The following is a 20,134-nucleotide window of genomic DNA, read 5'->3' as shown; positions in this document are numbered from 1 at the left end:
TAGGAGGTTTCTCCCTTTCACTCTTCAGACTTCTGGCATTTTATACAGGAAGGCTATATCCAACCCACTCAGGCTTGGAGTTAGAAGAAAAATTGTATTTTCAGTACAGTTGTTCACCATTCATAAAACATATCTGAGATACCCCAAGCTTGCATCAACATTTATGTTCATCTTGCAGAGCACAGCAACTTGCAATAAGAACTAATCATCCACCATCCATCATCCAGTGACTCTACCTTTCCCACCCTGATCCCAGTATTTGCATTGCAGATATTTTGCGGCATTTAATGAAAGAATATGTGAAATCACAACATTAAAGAAACAAAAAAAGGATGTCAACAAAGTAATAAATGCACCCAAACTATAACTTAGCTACTGTACTTAAACTGAACTGCAAGTCATTTGAAGTAACTCAACCTTTTAAAAATCATTAACTTTACTAAATAAATCAGCCAAGTGTATAACAGCATGCTGCCAAAACTAGGACTACGCCCTTAGGGACCAATCTTATGTTGTTATGACCTTATCTCCATAGTATTTATGACCTCCTACCAGAACAAGATTATAAGAGACCATCTGCACAGTAATGTATGTCACTATTTTGTTTCACAGTTTGTTAAAAGAAGACTGTAGCAAAACTTTTCTCCTAGAGTAAATGAGAAAGGGGACTTCACAAAACCTGAGGCTGTCACTCTTTCAAGTCTACACTTACTGTCTTTTGGACCTTTTCATAGATTTCCAGAAAATCCACATTCATCAATACATCATAAAATATGGTTGGGATTGCTATGGACCTGAATCGGTGAAGCATTTAACACAAGGCTATCATTATTTAGCAAATTAAAGTACATTTGTGAGTACTTTATTGGGAATTCCTATTGATTCTAAAATAGTAAAGATCCATGTACTATAAAAGAACTAGAAAAACTTCTGCCAACATTTTAAGTATGAACCCCAAAGCATTTTTTTAAAAGCAGACCAAAACCAAACATATATAAGTGATTTTCCTAAGCTTTTTCTATAAGCAGCATAGCCTGTGCTTCTTTAGGTGTGTATAGATTTTTCTTTTTTTGGGGGGGTCAATAAAGAGAGAAAGTCATCTTCCCTGTAGCAGTTGCAAAGTGGAATATTATTTCATTAACCGATATTTGCAAAACAACAATAAGCAGAAGAGCATATTTATTGCACAAAGTCTGTGAAAACATTAAGAGCTAAAACTGGCAAAAAGGACAAACAGTAGAAGAGAAAGTACCAGCATAAACATAAAACTAAGACTTTAATATATGCATGAATGCAAGAAAAAGACTGAGGCATACATTTCTGGTTTTGTTGAAAGGCCATCTATCAAGGAACACATAGGAATAAAAAGCAACTATTTTGCTTCAGAACAGGTAAGAACATGAATTACAGGACACAAGAAAAAATGAAGAACAAAGTAATGAACTATAACTCACACTGGACGTTGCATTCATTTAATCTTTATTTATCATAAATGTAGATGCATACTCCAATGTTTGCAAGAAATCAGAATTAAATAGATGTCAAGCTTGGGAAAGGGAAAAGATACACGGACATAACTTCAGCAGAACACATTTGGGGAGAATGAGAAGAATTAATGAAGCTGTACAGAGAAAAAGAGAAGACAAACTAGTAATGTGTAAAGGGAATATAACTATATTCTAAGGCAAATACACAAAAAGTTGGATTCAAATGCTACAGAGATGAACGGAAAACTTCTCATTAAATTCTACATGATCTGGGTTAGCACAAGTGAAAATTATGGCCAAAGTGCATCAGAACTGAAATATCAGAGTAACAAGTGGCAAGGGAGACAAATGCCAGACAGAACAAAAATATCTGAAGTGCACAGAATGAAAATCACCACTAAACTGAATTAAAACACTCTTCTGAAAGCCATAAGAACAAATAATGAGAAAGGATGACAGTTACATTTTGAAATGCAAACGGAAAAAGAGGCAGCCAAAGAAATATTATAATTCTTGAGCAGATGGCAGAGGTATTTTATTAACAGAAGAAATCAGTGTAACTATGTGTCACACAAGGACAGGTGGCAACCAACAGATGACAAAATTTTCAGGATCCATCCCACAGAATTATGTAAAAAGTAAGAGATACGAGCAATTTTTGGAAGGTTAGTAGTTGAAAGTCTAAACAAGACGTGAAAAGCTTAAAAAAAGCTTAAAGCTATTAAGAGGCTATGAAATACTTTAAAATCTAGATTTTTGTATTTCCTGCCTGTTATGTGTCATGTTTTGCTCTAGCCACAGAAAAGGCCATTTCTTTTGGAAATGGAAACTCCCTTTGGAAAGACCTTTTCTTTCATTTTGTTAAACTTAGACAATATTGACGCTTATCTTCTCATCCCAGAGAACATGCAAATAACATGGTTGTGCTGCAGGTAAGAGGTGTGTAAAAAATATATTGTTGCTCTTGCAGTGCCCTTTTGTGTACAGTAATTTCTAAAAGTTTCTCAAATACAACAGAAGTATATATTATGAAACATTCAATAGTGCTGGTTCATTTTTGCATGTTGCTTCAAAATATAGCCATTAAGATTAATTTAGAATAATTTTTAAAGAATTGCTAATTAAACTGTGACAGAGGAGGCACTGGAGCTGTATTTTTTATATATTGCTCTGTCAACATATCATAGCTGTGGCCTAGAAGAAAAAAACTGCAGAAATCCCTAGTATACAATGGCAGTTATATAAAATGTGCAAATGAATTTGATAGTTATGTGAGGTAAACAAGTGGAAAGTGGAGGAAGAATCATGCTTCCTGATCACAGAATCACAGAATCGCTGAGGTTGGAAGGGACCTCTGGAGATCATCTAGTCCAACCCACCCGCTCAAGCAGGGTCACCTAGAGCACGTTGCATAGGATTGCGTCCAGGCAGCTTTTGAATATCTCCAGAGAAGGAGACTCCACAACCTCTCGGGGCAACCTGTTCCAGTGCTCTGTCACCCTCACAGCGAAAAAGTTTTTCCTCATGTTCAGATGGAAGTGTCTGTGTTTCAGTTTGTGCCCGTTGCCTCGTGTCCTGACGCTCGACACCACTGAAAAGAGTCTGGTCCCATCCTCTCGACACCCTTCCTTCAGATACTTGTACACATTGATAAGATCTCCTCTCAGCATTCTCTTCTCTAGGCTAAACAGACCCAGCTCTCTCAGCCTTTCCTCATAGGAGAGATGCTCCAGTCCCCTAATCATCTTTGTAGCCCTTTGCTGGACTTGCTGCAGTAGTGCCACATCCCTCTTGTACTGGGGAGCCCAGAACTGGACGCAGTACTCCAGATGTGGCCTCAGCAGGGCTGAGTAGAGGGGGAGAATCACCTCCCTCGACCTGCTGGCAACACTCTTCCTGATGCAGCCCAGGATGCCATTGGCCTTCTTGGCCACAAGGGCACATTGCTGCCTCATGCTTAACTTGGTGTCCACCAGCACTCCCAGGTCCTTCTCCACAGAGCTGCTTCCAGCAGGTCCACACCCAGCCAGTACTGGTATATGGGGTTATTCCTCTCTAGGTGCAGAACTCTGCACTTGCCTTTGTTGAACTTCATGAGGTTCCTCTCCGCCCACCTCTCCAGCCTGKCCAGGTCTCTCTGAATGGCAGCACAGCCCTCTGGTGTATCGGCCACTCCTCCCAGTTTTGTATCATCAGCAAACTTGCTGAGGGTGCACTCTGTCCCTTCATCCAGGTCATTGATGAAGAAGTTGAACAAGACTGGACCCAGTACTGACCCCTGGGGGACACCGCTAGCTACAGGCCTCCAACTAGACTCTGTGCCACTGATCACAACCCTCTGAGCTCTGCCATTCAGCCAGTTCTCAATCCACCTCACTGTCCACTCATCCAGCCCACATTTCCTGAGCTTGTCTATGAGGATGTTATGGGAGACGGTGTCAAAAGCCTTGCTGAAGTCAAGGCAGACAACATCCACTGTTCTCCCCTCATCTACCCAGCCAGTCATTCCACCATAGAAGGCCATCAGATTGGTTAAGCTTGATTTCCCCTTGGGGAAGCCATGCTGACTACTCCTGATCACTTTCTTGTCCTCCACATGCTTGGAGATGGCCTCCAGGCTGAGCTGCTCCATCACCTTTCCAGGGATGCAGGTGAGGCTGACTGGCTTGTAGTTCCCTGGGTCCTCCTTCTTGCCCTTTTTGAAGACTGATGACCTATATAGCATTTACCACGGGAACAAATCTCTGATTCATGAAACTCATCATTATTAAATATAATGTATTTGCTTAGGTGCACAGTTAACTGATTCAATTGGTACGTGGAGATATGCTATACTTCAGTTATTTGGATTTCAGGACAATAAAGATGAAAGAACTTCATACCCTGTTCTCTAAATGTGTCTGAAGTTCTCTTCACTGGAACCCATAAGGATGGTAATGGCTGTATCTTTGAGGAGCAGAATGAAATGGAGCCAGAGCCGTTTCTCAGCGTAGAAAGATAGCCCAGTTTGAGGAAAACTAAATCCCTAAGACCCCTGTAAAGGTCAGCTACTGCAGATGCTGGTGCAATCACATTAAGCAATGTCGTTCATGCTGCTTATCTCCCAGACTCTCATAGATATACCAGGTTAGGCCAATACAATTGGCTGGTTTAGACCCTTACTAGAAAACAGAGAGAACATAAAGAACAGAAAGAAGAAATAAATGCTTTCCTAATTTTTCTCCTTGGCAGTCTTTAAATAATGATTTTCTAGTGGGAAAAGCAGGAACCACATACCTGATTTTCTTCATTCAAACCAAGCATCTAGCAGTGCACAGAGTTAAGGACAGAGAAAAGCTTTGGTTCATTGCTTTCCTCTCCATTAAGAGAGACACATGAGGAATTGCATATTTCATTTTTTAGCCTATGTCAGTCCAACACACTTGGTGGGTGGGTGCTGAGTGTTAAGTCATATTTCAACCCTCAAGAACACTGAAACAATGGCCTTTTTTTCTAAATTGACAGTGGTGTAACCAAGACTGGAACATCGATTTCCAGTATTCTGCCATGGATCTAGTTAAATTCACAATCATAACCACTACATTTGCATTACTGTAATAATTCACACAGCACAAGCTGTGTGTCCAATCTGCTTCATTTTTTCCCTAGTACTTCTGAGAAGGAAGCAACATGAAACCCCATTCACTGCATCAGTTATATATGCAACTGCCTGTAGAAATCAGCTACCCAACTTTGTTTATGCGCCTAGGAAAACCAGGGTGCTCTTTTAATATAACAAATTTAACAAAATCCATCTGGACCTCAAGCTGTGCTCATCATTCCTGTACGTGACAAAATAGTTTGTCCGTCTCGTGGAATTTTGCTGACAGCTTACTGAAACCAGTTACTGCCTAATCCATAAATGAGACAGAACTTCTTTCATCCACATGTGTTTTCTTTTAGTATCTGGGTGGCTGAAAGATCATCACTGTAGAAAGTTTAGATGTATTGCTGTGATAATGGAATCCACTAGCAAAGTGAAGCATAAAAATATAATGTAACCATTGTTGTCATGTATCTGTACTGACAGATATAAATAAGGTCACCAGCATTGTATTTTTTTTACTAGATCTCAAAGCAGCAACAAAATTATAACTAAATAGTGATGTGCCTACCTCAGATTTTGAAGTATTCAATTCCCACAGTTAGTCATACAGGAATGTAGGACGTTTTAGGATAAAAAGAAATCAGAATACACATCTAAAGCCTCCATTTCCCTCAAGTTACCACTTATTATTTACCACAGATTTTTCCACTAATTATTCAAATAATTTTAAGGGGGTTTACATTTAGGGTACTAAATTATAACCTTCCATAAATAAGGCATATTCTTTACAATGTAAATTCACTTAGCTTTTATTAACTCCCTTATTCTTTTTCCATTTGATTTGAAATGTAGCTGTTGTCCCTAGACTTGCATAGGCCAATGGTACTCTTTCATGTGCAGAATCTTATTCTCCTTCTATAAACAAAAGTTTCACAATTTTGGGCTTGGTTATGCGCAGATTACATGGGATTAGGAATACCGGGGTGCCGCCAACCTGACTAACTTTAGATACCTTGTTATGTGCCTGGTTTAGAAAGCTCTACTACCCTCCTATGCAAACTTTGCACTGAGCTGAGAGAGACTCCTCCAGGGATCAGATTAACCAGGCTCCTGGTCCGTGTTGTCTCCTGAAGAAGTGTATGTCTCTAAACTGATTACACAGTGATCCAAGGACAACTAGCCTCCTGAATTAGTCTCCTGAAGTCCTCACTTCTGCACAAACCTAATCTTGTCATTCTCATAATTTTCGGATTATAACCTTCCCCTGAGGCTTCTGTTTCCCATATAAAAACAGCCTGGCTATTAAGGCTGTAGAGTCCTGAAATACTTTTTCCGACAGTTCCAGTTTCTGTGGATGAAGAGCCCAACCACCCACTGCAGCCGACACTAAAGTAGGTTGCCTTCAGTGCCATGTGGAATGGGCTCAGAGCCATGATCACAGGGGGACCCGGCCCAATACCCACCCCCAGACACTGTAGTCTGGAAATTAGGATCAAAGTGGTCCCATCAGAACCACTCTCTTAAAAGAGGACGTTTAGTCACTCGCCCTGCACGCGCAAGGACAAAACATGTCTGTTTTCAGCAGGGCCTGGGTGTTACCACATCTGTATCCCCATCATGTTCTGTGTAACTTCCCAGAGGTATTTCCCTCCAAGGATAATCTGTATTTCTCTCTCAAACAGTGGACAGCCTCACCTTTTCATATTCACTAAAACACTTGCAATGATTTTTACCTCCCAGGAAATCAAGTTGAAGTTAGGCAGTATTCTTACCATACCTGAGCTGGCAGTAACAAAATAAACTGTTCTGCCAATCTCTGGTTTCTATTCCAGTTTGAAGCCCAGACTTAAATGTTTTGGTTTAAGTTCACTAATCCAGACATATTGCATAGTCTGTTTTTAATAAAATAAATTAATTCAAAGGTAAGTAATTTTTCTAAAGAAAATGAAATTATTATCAGCACAAAAACAATGGAATTAAAACACACACATTGGGTTAAATGAATGATTGCCTGTGTATCAGGATGGGCTATGGAGAAAATTATTCAAATCCAACACTGTAAGATTAAGCAAAAAGGTAACTAAACTAATTACAATTATAAAGACACACTTTCCAAGTTCCAAAGTACAAAATGAAATGTGACTGCTTACTAAAAGTTTTCAAAAAGTACAAAGTCTATAAAAAGCATCCACCCTTTCCAGTATATATGCTTACACATGTGCACCCATACAAATACATTCAAAATGTATACAGCATAGTGCCTCAGAACAGCAGGTGTTCTCAGTGGTCTAGCACAGAAGCAGTACATGAGTCTTTGAATCAAATAAAGAGAAGCTGCGTCTAAAGTGTGTTGCACTGCCCTCTACCCATATGTGTAAAAAAAGGTACCTTTTCACAATGCATTTGAAAATTTACTCAAATCAAGATCGAAGATTTTGTTATTACTGAATAAAGATGAATGTGCCATTCAGGTACCTGCTACTATATTTATTATCCTGCTTCTGTCATTCTAATGAGATCATTCTAATTGTTCTTTCTCAAACACCCATAAAAACTTCTCCTAGGTATTAAAGGACCACAGATCGAATTAATGGAAAATAATCTCTATTATGCAGATTTGCCAAATAATTTTTTCAAGATATACGCCATGATTAATTTTCTGACTTAAGTTTTCTACATGCCAAACCTTTTTGCAGTATAAAATGTTTGAAAACAAAGTATTAATATTTTTTTAAAGTACATTCAGAACTGCAACAAGTTGATCAAGAAAGGGAGGCATATCTGTGTGATAAACTATAGTAATAGTCTTCAAGATTAATATTCACTATGAAAGGATAGAAAAGCTATTTTCATCATCACTACTGTAGACAAATTATTAAATTAACCTATTATTGATCATAGATAGATTATATATTATTGAGTTCATAATTACATGCAGTAACATAGGAAAAGTGAAGAATGTGTCATGATATTGTTACACACCTTAGCTTTTATCAAGCCATTACATTTCATTCAATGAAGGAGGAAGGTTTAAGTACCTATATTAAACTAAATATTGTCAAAAATATGTACAAGTCTCAAGGGTCCAATGGAGCAGCCATATGTGTTCATCAGGACCTTCTAGACCATAAACACTGATGGATGAGCACAATTCTGTATTTCACAGAGACTTAAAACTTCAGCAACCTGAGTCTGATTCTACTTAAATCAAAAAAAGGTAGACTTCACATCACATCATACGCCTTGTATAATTTAAACATTTATTAAATCTGTCAGTCACTTTGGCTCCCTCAGTAGTTAATCCTGGGAGGCAAGTTGCCATGAAAGCAATCATATCATAGAAGTCAGTCTTGGAAACAGGTAGGCCACCTGCCCACATTTTAGATGGCAAAAGGTAAGCAAGATGAATCCCACCACAGGTGTCTTTTTTTTATTTTATTTTACGATTTGATTTCTTTCTTTCTTTCTAACTGGAAGCTTTTATTTACTCATTATCAGCTTAAAACTAAAAAGCTGTTCAGGAACTCATTTTGAATTATTTTCTGAAATATTTGCTTTTTATGGAAAAGAAAGAATTGAATTACTGCTACAAGAAGAAGGGTTGCTAAGACCACTGGAGACAGTTTGTATCAATGAATACTTGCATATGCGCATGTATTTGTAGATAACATGTTTTTCAAGTGTAGTAATTTTTTATGAGAAACGGACATGTTATTGTATTCCAATTTCCTAATATTACTTCAAACAATGACATGTTTCAAAATAATGAACTAATTAATATAAATAAGTAAATCAACATTTCTGTTTGATACCAGCATTTCTAAGTCCTGGAGTTCCTTATTCTGCTAGCAGCTCAGAATACTAGAAGAATTTGTAGCAGAAGATAGAAGTCTTTCATATATAAAGCTTTCAGAACTATGGACCTTCCCTTTAATTAAAAAGCCTTTACTGAAAAATATATGGAAAATATAGAAAAGAGAAAATCATATTCTTCACAGACAGTACAGAAGTTTATGGCGACAAACAGATTCAACTTCTGTTTATATGAAAGCAAACAGCTGAATTCTTGCATTCAGTTTACAGATAGGAAGTAAGAAAGATACCTCAGTGTAAAAATCTTCTACAGCAGAAAAATTTTGTAGCTGAAACATAGCCACGAATATAAATTTAATCAAGGAATGAAATAATCTTAAGACTCCTAACATTAAAGTAGAGGGTGGAAAGCATGCTAATGGAAGTAGAAATTTTGTTAGACGAGCCTTAGCTTTTGTATTTCTTCCTCTTTATGAAGGCATGAAAGCTGGGGTTCTGGACACAGAACGATCACCTCTCCTCGTAAGGAAGTATATTTAAACATAGCAAAAGAAAAGAGGAGAGAAGGGGCTTGAAGACCCATGAGATTTTGAGGAATTACAAAGGAAGGAAAGCTTTATAACAAATTCATCCCCTTTTTGCCTACCACTCCTGAGCAGACAAAGCACTAGTATGCAGTCACTGTCTTCCAAATCATAAACAACTGCTTTGCTCCAAGCTTTTTTGACCAGACTTCCTTTCAATAGTGGTAATGTATAAGGGAACATGGTACCTATTCTTATAAAAAAATGCACTTTTACTAAATTATATACAAAAACCTATAAGCAAAGGTATTTACATGCACTGGCTAGCCCCTTATTCCATTGATTAAAGCAGTAAACACTGTCTACTTGTAGACCTACATTCAAAACACCCTCATTATGATGGAAATAATACCGAAAAAGAATCTATTTTTTCAAGAGCAAGATGTTATTTCCTCTCACATAGTATTAAGTATCCTTCAGGATGCAAAATTCAGCTTCAGAAAACATTGAGAGCTCTCAAATTCTTCCAGGATCACCCCATAATTCCCCAGATTACATGTTCATATTAAACTTTGCAGGGAGAGCATGCAAAGACATCAATATTCAGTAGCAGAGGAAAAAAATGCATTTCACATTGTAATGCCCAAAGCAAATAGAAGTATATCTTAATTATCTTATCAAATCAGGTAATTGCTATCAGCAACATTTTCCCATAAATTTATTTTTACAACATTCTTAGTTTCAAGGCAAAGATTTCTATTGGGTTGAAGTCTGAATAAGTTTTCTCAGCTGAAGAAGGAATAAATTTATTGTAAACATGACAGTGTATTTTTGATGTGAATAGACTCAAGAGCCAGAATATTATTATTGTGTTCTGATACTTTTATTCCATCCTAGATCATTAACTTATCACATCTTAGATACTCTATTATTCATGAAGTATGCAAATATCTTTTAAACAAGCAAATAATATATCAAACAAACATTAAACCAAATGGAGCAGTGTGTTAAGCTCTTCATTAAGAACTTCACTTGCCATTGTCTTACACATGAATGGCCTTTGTTTTCCTTCCCCAATAAAATATATGTTGCTAACACTCTTTCCACTGAAAAAGATATTTGTGTTTAAAACTGATTCTTTTGTCATGGCCAATAAGCAACCACCTTAACAAAATATTTGTTCAGCTTCTCTCTGAAAGCAATGTAATTCAGCAGTTAAGAATTCTGCTGAGTTTTGTACTTTCCTAAACCTAAACCCTAAACTGATCACTTAAAAGAAACAACTAGATTATGGCCATTTCTTCTCCCTTAAAAAAAAAAATTCAAACAGAGCTAGGCACACAAAAACAGAATGTGTTGTGATAAAAAGAGTTTATAACGCATAAAGCTAGTGATTGTGCCTTTTCCCCATCTATTTTGTTAATCATTTGAAATCATTCATTTGTACATGGAATTGGGTATGTGAGGAAAACAGAAAAATAATCTGTGCACTAATCTGAGGGTGTGTAATTGGTTCTGATTATGCAAAAAACTGTTTTGTCCCTCAGATGAGCTTACTCCAAAGAGCTGCATTTCTAGTCAGAAACCCAGGTTTTTTAGTATCTGCCTTGCAAGTAAAGTCATTTCCTAGAACATTTGGAGAATGCAAATATAAAGTCCAAGAACACCTTAAAATTAATTAAAACTTGAACTAAATTTAATTGATAATGTTTCCTGCTCACTTTACTTTTACTCCCAAGAAATGCAAGTTTAAAAACAAGCAGACACTTGAGATAGATACCATTTTACTACACATATTACAAACAAAGTCTTAAAAAATGCGTCTTTTATGTCTTTTGTAGGTGACAGAATCTTTCCACCTAAAGTTGCCTTTCCACATATTACAAACACAGTCTTAAAAAATGCGTCTTTTATGTCTTTTGTAGGTGACAGAATCTTTCCACCTAAAGTTGCCTTTCTTGGACAGCCAAGTAAAAAGCTTTTGCACCTGAGAAAATTAACTTTTTAACCCACCTCGACTGCATATCTTGGTGTGTTTTGGACTGGCTGATTTCAGTTGGAGGTGAAGGGACTTGCTGTTGTAGCTCCACCAAAGACTGGTAATACTGTTGCTGATGATGTTGTTGCTGTTTATAGCGAGACAAACTGAAAAACAGGCCTAAAATGGCTTTCAAATTTCCATTCCTTATTTCTATAAAAAAATAAGAGAAAAAGAAGTGAAATCACTGTGGTTTAGACTTTCAGTTTTTCATCAGTAAAGCATATATGTACATACATATAACTATACAAATATATGCCCTTGTATCACTGTTATCTATCTCCAGCATCAGTTACATGTTAGATATCCCCGATACTTTATTATCTATTATAATCTTTGGTTATTTATCTGCCTTTTCTTGCAATAAACACCTACCTCCATAACTTCATCATGATGAGTCACATGTGCATGGACATAAAGATGAGTAAATCAAACCCTAAATAATATACATAATCTGAAATGAATGCTCCTGCCTCGACACAATTCAAAGACTCTTGGGAAGCTGAGAGGCAAGAACGAGTGGTAAAGTCTGAATTCTTTCCAGCTTCAGGTACACATCCCTTTTACCTAGCTGCTTTGTATCCTTCTTGTTGTTTGGGCAAATTCTATGCACGCTAGCAGTAAATAGTGATTTCTGGGAAAATCTGTAAGAGGAGATGGTAATGGTCTTGGAATGACAGCACGTTCATTCAAAAAGATTAGCAAATGGAAAATGCCAAGAAAAAAAGTGACCAAGGCTTGTGATTATATCTTTGAATTTTCCAGTTACATGATTATCTATCTCTCTATTTCATGCTATTAGTATGGATGGATTAATGAAGGCTTCAAAACTATGGCTTTCACACAAGGCTAAAATAGCTATCAGTATGAAACTGTGTGGATCCACAGTAACTTCCTCATGTCTCTCATTCCTTTCCCTCTTAGTCTATTTTTCCCCCCCAGCCTGAGATTAGGCTTTTTAAAAGACTAGTGTTATTCTCTCCACATAAAGGATCTGTGTCAAAAAGAAGCCTTGGGGGGCTTTAATGAAATTATCTGCAGCACTTGGGTCTGTTCAGAAATTCATTATCAATTTTCTTTGGCATTGAACTTCTTGTGAAAGGTTTTCATTAGGCCTATAGCTTTGTCACAACATATAAACTAGCATGCAACACTGCAATCTTTCTTAAGCCGTAGGTGCTACTCACTCTTTTTTATGTAATGTTTAAAACAGAATTTATAAATGAGCACTGTCATATTCATGTGCTTAAAACATATTCATTTTCTTTCAAAAGGAGTAGGAGAATTACTAGTACATACGTGAACAGGCCAGCAAACATAGGAGCCTTTATGCTCTCGTTCTGTTGTACAAAAGCAAACACAACCCAGGACACTGGAATGTACTGCAAAATGGAAATTTGCTCAGAAAATCCATCCTCCTGCCTCTCTTCTTTGAACATGCTGCAGGATCTTTGATTCCCCATGAAACCACCACAGATATGCAGAAAAACTTTCTCAGAATTAGAAAGCTTTTTAAGAAATGATTTGCAGTCACATTAGTTTCACGAAAGATCATCATCAAGGAATGCAGAAAATTCCTATTTAAAATTATCTTAAAAAATCCCCACACATAAATACTCTTCTTTAAGCTGCTTTAGTTTTAAAATATTTTCTGTACCTGATACCAGTTTATTTATTCTTATAATTTTTACCATTTAACATTCAATAAAAAGAACCCCTTGTTTAAAAAATCACATCATTAATCAGTTTTTAACTTAAAACCTCTCTCTTTTTTGTCTTCAACTATATTTTTGTCTATTTTTAAAGGAGAATATGATGACTTTTGAAATTACTTCTGAACATTTTCTTTCCTGCTTTTAAACCACTTAAGGTTGGAAGATTTCTCTTACATGGAAAAAAACTAGAAACTTCTAATATGTACTAAACTTTTTTGGGAGAGGGAGGCAGGATTGTTTTTCTGTTCAGCAATGGGTTTATCATTATCATTTGGGATCTCCTGCAGAGATTCTGCAGTCAAGATTTGAAAATGATTTTTGCTTTGGAGCTTCTTGCTCAAGTGTCAAAATGAGGTGGGAGACTTCTTGTAAGAGCTTTAATCTTTGTTACAATTATGTTTTACTGTTCCAGAGACTGTCTGAAGCAAGCATTCATAAATGACCCCATAGTAAAAAGACACATTTACCAACGCCTGTTCAAGAAACAGACTCTTACCAGTTTCTAAACTTAACTGATTTTAAACATAAATGTACTGACAAAACACTATGAACATAACTTGGCAATTTAATGATAAAAAAACATTTCTCCTTTTCTCAATTCCTTCTTTCAGGAAAAATTGTAATGTTCAGGATTGTGCATACCAAAAAAAATGGTATATTTAAGGGAGTCAAACTTCTGTGTCAATTTGCACTAAGATCACTCACAAAGATATTGAAGCATTTACAGCAGATTCATGACAAATTGCAAAATAGAAAAACTAGTTTTAATCTTTTTTCAGAACTCAAAGTCTGCCACCACCATGTTTTTGGTGAAGTTTTTGAGGTTGAAGAATTATTATGACTGACAAGAAACTACAAAACCCTAACAAATGAAGATTATTTTCATACTGTAACCTTACACACTGAAGTGACAGCTTTTAAGATAAATTTTAAGATAAAAGGTTTTCATTTTACTTCAAACAGATTTGCAGTGCATAAAATCAAGGAGGATGGTGGACCCTTGGCTTTGTCTTTCCAAAATTCCTGTATTTAGGTAGCACTGTTTCTTTCATTAAAAAGAAAAACTTAGTAATACCAGTGAATTACTTCTTTTCTAAGAGACCTCACTTAGCATCACCCTATTAGAATGCACCTCATGAATTACTGGATATTAACAATACAAAGAATGTCCTGTGTGCTATAGCCAAAAGGTTGAAGTGATGAGGGTACCAGAAATATAGTTAATACTCTTGGATTGTAAATGTGTAGGCACCACAAAATATACAGAGGTCCATATTCGGACTCAGCATTCAATACGAATTTTGCCATTTTTATCAGTGAGGTGAGGATTTCAGTTGTAACTTCTACCTACTACTTTCATCTTACATTCCCATTCATTTCAATTAGAGTCTTGGAAATGAAAGTTTGGGATCTTCTCAAGAAAAGCTAGAAACACCATACGAATGCTCCAAAGTGGAGAACACTTTGTCAAACAAAAGAAATTTATTTTGTTAACAGTTTTCAAAAATTAAAGGAACACTAAATAACTAATTCAAAATATTATTAAATAAATCATTTAGAATTATGTTTTCCAGATTTGTAAAACTTTTATAAATTATTCTTTGCATTTCACACTATGTTACATTATTGCATTTAACGCTACACAGTTGAAGTTTATAAGTTGTTAAAAATTATTTTCTAAAAAGTAAGTTATGAATAAAAGAATGCATTTCAAAATGCACCCAGCGTTTAATTTAAGAAAGTACAGAAAAAATAGTGGTATATGTTGTGTCATGGTATCAAACAATGAAGAAATATTCTAATGAAATAAATTCATGCTATTCACACATTTGGTTGTTATTTCATATCCAAGTAATAATAGGTTTCACAAAAAAATCAAGTTCTAAATAGCTTAGAGATGAATGCCAACACGTAAATTTTGACTATTCTCACCTATCAACATATCTACAGTATATACAGGCATTCCTTTGAATTAATTAAGGAGTTTTTCCACAAGTAGACAATCAATGAAACAAAGATGTCCCATATTGTGACCATGTTACACTTCTGCTAAAGTTCTATGAAGTTGGAGATGGTAAAAGGTAACAGTTGTGTTAATTTTAAAACCAAACAGCGGTTAGCATTCAAAATTTTTCTCTATATACCTTCTAAAATTCAGCCAAAGTTACCATTTCTGCAAACAGAGCATTTTGCCTTCTAGCTTTTCATTGCACTACAAGCAAAATAAAAATTTAGAGTTGCATTTTTTAAATACTTATTGCCTTTGGCTGTCACCGAGGTCAAATGGATTTTCAAAGTGCACAGCACCTTGCAGAAATGCTCATTCCATTACATGATAAATGCTTGAATGCATTTTATTAATTTACATGATTAAACTGTCCATCCATTTAAATTAATTTTACATTAATTTAGCAAATATTACATACTAATAAAGACAGAAGGTATTTTAATGGTTTTTATTTGATATATTTACTACATCAGTCATAAATGCATCAGGCAGTAACTGGAGGGGAATAATATAGTAAGAAGGACTACAATATCAGCAGCAAGTCCATTCATTCTTTCATTTAAAACATGACATGAAATACATTTTGGCCTCAGCCTGATAACATTACTACTACTAATAAATTAGCTTAGGCAAATAGTCTTCCCTGGGATAACTTATCTGAGCAAGGTCCTCACATCTATGTTTGTAGGTTCGAATCCTATATATGAACAAGTTAAAAAGTACATTTGGGACACACTGTACCTACCTAATATTGTGGAGGTAACAAGAAAAGTTGGATACAATTGAATATATTATTATTCGAAAACATTGTCTCAGGTTTCATACACATACTGGATTTCTTGGTTCAATTTTAAGAGAAAATTAAAAGGAAGACTAAACCTCTCTCTAGCTCCCTATCAGTAATCTATATTTTAATGCTGTTCAAGACAGCTGGAGTCTGGTATTTAGTTGCAAATAATTTGAATTAAGAAAATTAGTTTTCAGAAAAGAATCCTATTATTTTTTCTGATAATCTGTTTCTCTTACCTTCTGCAGAAAGACCTTGGACATTTACGCCTCTGGCTGCCAGAAAGCTAAGGCAGACATCAACATTCTCAATCTGCAATATGAACAAAAATAACAAGCAGTGTAAGACTATTTTACAAAATGTACCAAAGTGGAAATGCAGGGGAAAAAAAAAAAAAAAACAGGAATGAATACTTTACATTCATCACATACTACAGCTCTTTACCCAAGTTTAACAAGAATGATTACTGCTAATTGGGGAACTGATATAAAGCTTTCATTGTCCACTTTGGTGCTTAAAAACAATTCATAAAGGCCCGATCCAGAATGGCATGCAGGCAAATCAGCAACCCACCTACTTAACATAAAACTGGATTTTGTACACTACAAATAAGCAGCAATGAAAGCATCCATAGAGGATTAGCCACCGAGTGTGGGTCTGGAGATGTGGGAGACCGAGCTAACTGCAGAATGTAAGCAAAAGCTCCCAAGAACTGTGCCGGCGAAGGCAATTCCTTGGGATGAGGCAGAATTTGGTGAAAATGATGTCACAACAATGGTTTCTTCCCTATTTTTTTCCATCAAATATTATGCTAGATAATTTTAATTTCTTTTATGTTTATGCTTTCCTGAAAAGTGCTTGCTTAGTAAAGGTCATTCTGCTGACTTCTGTCAACCGTTTAGAAGAATTTTACTGTTACCACAGGCGGCTTTGGAAAAGAGAAGGAGAAAATGTAGCCTAGATCAAGACCAATAACAGGATAAAACTTCTTCCTCTAAAATGAGTAATCATAGAATTAATTTAACTCCTTTCATGTTTTTATTTTTAACAGATTAGGGAGCCAGAATGTGCCAAAATGTCTTTGTGAGTCACCATCCCGGACTGGTTCTCTCACCCCTTCCAGGATCTATGAAACAAATACTCAGTATATATGTAAAATCTCTCTAGTAACATCTTTCTATGTCTAAACACATTTCTATCAAAACAGAATAGTGATGTACAGGGAGGTGTCCTATGTCAAGTGCCTTCAACAAACTTTATTTTAAACTTGATTTTTGTCGGTTGTAGGATTTTTTAAAAGCAATTAGGACTGCACAAATAAAACAAAATGTTTAACGTTGTATTTAAAATACCTACTTTCATTGAAGGATGCTAAAAAAACCAACAAGGAATATTCAGTGCTAAAAACATAAGCCTGCAGTAGATCAAGCGCATGCAGTTAATTTTATTTGAATGTTTACACATTTTACAATACTGTGTTTCTGTAGTTTTCAATCCCTAAAACATACTGGGGTAAATTTGTTCCTTGATTAAAAGCTGCTTGATCCTTGGCAATATCTTTTCTAGCCTAGTACACCACTTTTCATGTGAGGAAAATCATAAAAAAAAAGAATGAGGAGGAAGGCCCTTCATTTACTGTTGTCACCTTTCTATGGTCGCAGTTCTGTCCTTATTCTCAGCAAATAATATTGGCTAAAAGGGCCAGAAATATTCTCTTTGCCTTACAAGCCTACACAGACTCTCTTGACTTGCAGGTAATATTTATAAATTTATAAGCATCTGCAAAATTCTTAGATATCTGCTCTTTAAGCAAAATAAACACTCCACTGCATTAGGAAACATACCTGAGAAAAAGTCTCCTCATACCCAAATTGAACTGTTTTCAAGGACATGCCAGCATATATGGGGAATAATAAATAATCTCTCTCCTAAATCAATTAAAATAAATAAATAAATGCAACTCTGCAGCTAATAAAATTACTCCTAATTTGGGTTTTACCACAAAGCTTTCACTTTGGCAGTCATCTCCAGTTTATGCAGCTTTGTACGCTGAGTAGCTATCCTAAAATCAATGGGATGGCTCCAGCCCTGGCCATGCACATCAATTCCAGAAACCAGGGCATTACCTCTGTCATTTTCTCACATGTTTATGTAATTTAACATTGTGAAAAAAAACAAAACAGAATTACACTAGGTCATTCAATAAGGTGCAGCGACGTGGCCCAGCTCCGGCAGTGGACGAGCTGGCTGCAGCTGCGATAGGAAGACATGCGAGTCCCCCAGCGCCCTCGCGGCAGGCGAGGGGCCCTGCCCCTCCGCTCCCGGCCTCCGCCGCCTCTCCGAGCCCACCGGGGGCGCAGAAAGCTCCCCCGCCAAAAAGGCAAGTGGGTTTTAGTCACCTCAGCCCCGGAGGCGGCAGGAGGGAGGCAGTGGGAGCGCCTGAGCAAGGCCGAGCTTGGGAAAGGAAAGGGAGGCGGGGAGGAGGGACCGGGATATGCTGCCACTCCGGATGGCCACGGGGTGAGAGTAGCTCGACCCAAGCGCCTAAAAGCCCTCAACACACCTCATCAGCGTAAGAAACCCGTCCAAATGGAAACAGTTCTGTCCCAAGGAATTTAGCAGAAATGACGATTTGTTTGGATATAAGCTGTATAACCGAGTGTCTTGCTCAACTTTCACATCAACCTTAATGCAGAGGGAACTATTTGAAAGATGGGAAATTTCACTCTACTACTAAATTTGGAAGCCAAAAAAAAAGAAATCAGACTGAAGTCAGTAATGCCCACCTCCAAAACTGATCAAGATCTCCTAGCAGACCTCCTAGTGTTAACATGGCATTTTTCATAAATGGCACGAGTCCTCCGCAACAGTTCAGGAGACTGTAACTGTAAACATCAAAAATAATATACTGGGGAACATCTAAACCCTAACATTTCTTGTTTGTTTTTTTTTTAATGTGCCTTGAAAACATTTAAATGTTTACCTCTTTACATCTGCAACACTGAATATTATAAATAATGAACTTAATACATAAACCTTAATATACACTTATGGTGAAAAAAATCCTATAGAAATGGCACCTGGTTACTTTTTGTATCTATTTTTACAGTATGTGTCTTTGAAGTCACATCTTAAAACTGCAGATGAAGCTGGTCATTACCATTGACACTGAAGACTCAATGTAAGAGCAGAAGTACAAAGCAAATTCTGTTTTGCTTCTTAATTCATTGAAAGAATAGAAGCTCTAATTCCCAAGCCATTGCTGTCAGTCATGGTGCATGAAGTAACAGCAGAAGCCAGCTCTCACACAATAGGCTGTGGCTGCACTGTTAGCCTTTTCCCGAAAGTCTTGTTTTGACTTGAGAATTGAGCAAGTTGGTATGGCAACTCATGGCCGCATAATACACAGAAAATCTCAGAATATAACTCTCACAGCAAGTTTTCTGATAATAACTATAATTATTATACAACTCTCCAGAGCTGTTAGAAGATTCAATGAGACTCGCACTTATACATTTTGGGGGTTATTTTCACTTTCTTTCCCATTCAGTCTAGAAAAAGTAAACTTTAAAGTTGTCCCCTTTTGAAACTCTCAGTGCGTGTAGAACATTGCTTTAATTATCTGCTTCTTGCCCTGGCAAAGCACAGTTATTCTTTGAACTCAAAGTCTAACAGCCCCAAACACTTTTTATTCAAACTTACACACAGATGAGAGTAATTTTGCAGTTACAAAAGTTCTAAGAGATTTCAAGCAGTTTCCACTCCTCAACACTGTTTCAATCAAGAGCGGTATGAATCTCTGAACTCCATGTTTATTTAAGTAGTTAGTGATGGGGTTATTATAGGCTGGGATAAACTTTTCCTAGTGCCAACACTGCATATGTAGAACTCTACCTGCTTATATACCAATGATTGAAGATTTTGCACTGTAATACTGCACATAAACCTAAGACAAATTTCATAACTCCCTTACGCTCGCAATTTTAAAGTGAATTTTCCTTTCAAGAAGTACTAGTTCATAACAAAGGTAATGATGTTCCTCATTAGCATGAATAGTACTATCAAAATTACAGTGTTGTAGCAGAAAACAGTTCATTCCAGCACAGAATTCAAGATATATAGAGTGTTTCCAAATCTTAAATATCAAGACATAGAAAGTGACTCAAAGTTGCCAGT

The 20,134-nt window shown here is 36.5% G+C and overlaps 1 protein-coding gene across 2 annotated transcripts in view; it reads right to left on the bottom strand.

The window, feature by feature from the left end:
• Window positions 1-20,134, bottom strand: part of NAV3 (neuron navigator 3) — a 280,708-nt gene that overhangs the window by 154,996 nt on the left and 105,578 nt on the right. For both annotated transcript variants that reach the window (XM_026060183.1, XM_026060184.1), the window contains exons 4-5: window positions 16,198-16,270; window positions 11,424-11,601 (exon numbers count right to left, since the gene is read on the bottom strand). In XM_026060183.1, coding sequence (XP_025915968.1) covers window positions 11,424-11,601; window positions 16,198-16,270 — 251 coding nt within the window. The remainder of the gene's footprint in view (window positions 1-11,423; window positions 11,602-16,197; window positions 16,271-20,134) is intronic.

This window comes from Apteryx rowi, unplaced genomic scaffold (assembly GCF_003343035.1).
Source record: "Apteryx rowi isolate R43461 unplaced genomic scaffold, aptRow1 scaffold_166, whole genome shotgun sequence".
NCBI lineage: Eukaryota > Metazoa > Chordata > Aves > Apterygiformes > Apterygidae > Apteryx > Apteryx rowi.
The sequence above is the reverse complement of the archived record's forward strand: the minus strand, read 5'-3'. Positions and strand labels throughout refer to the sequence as shown.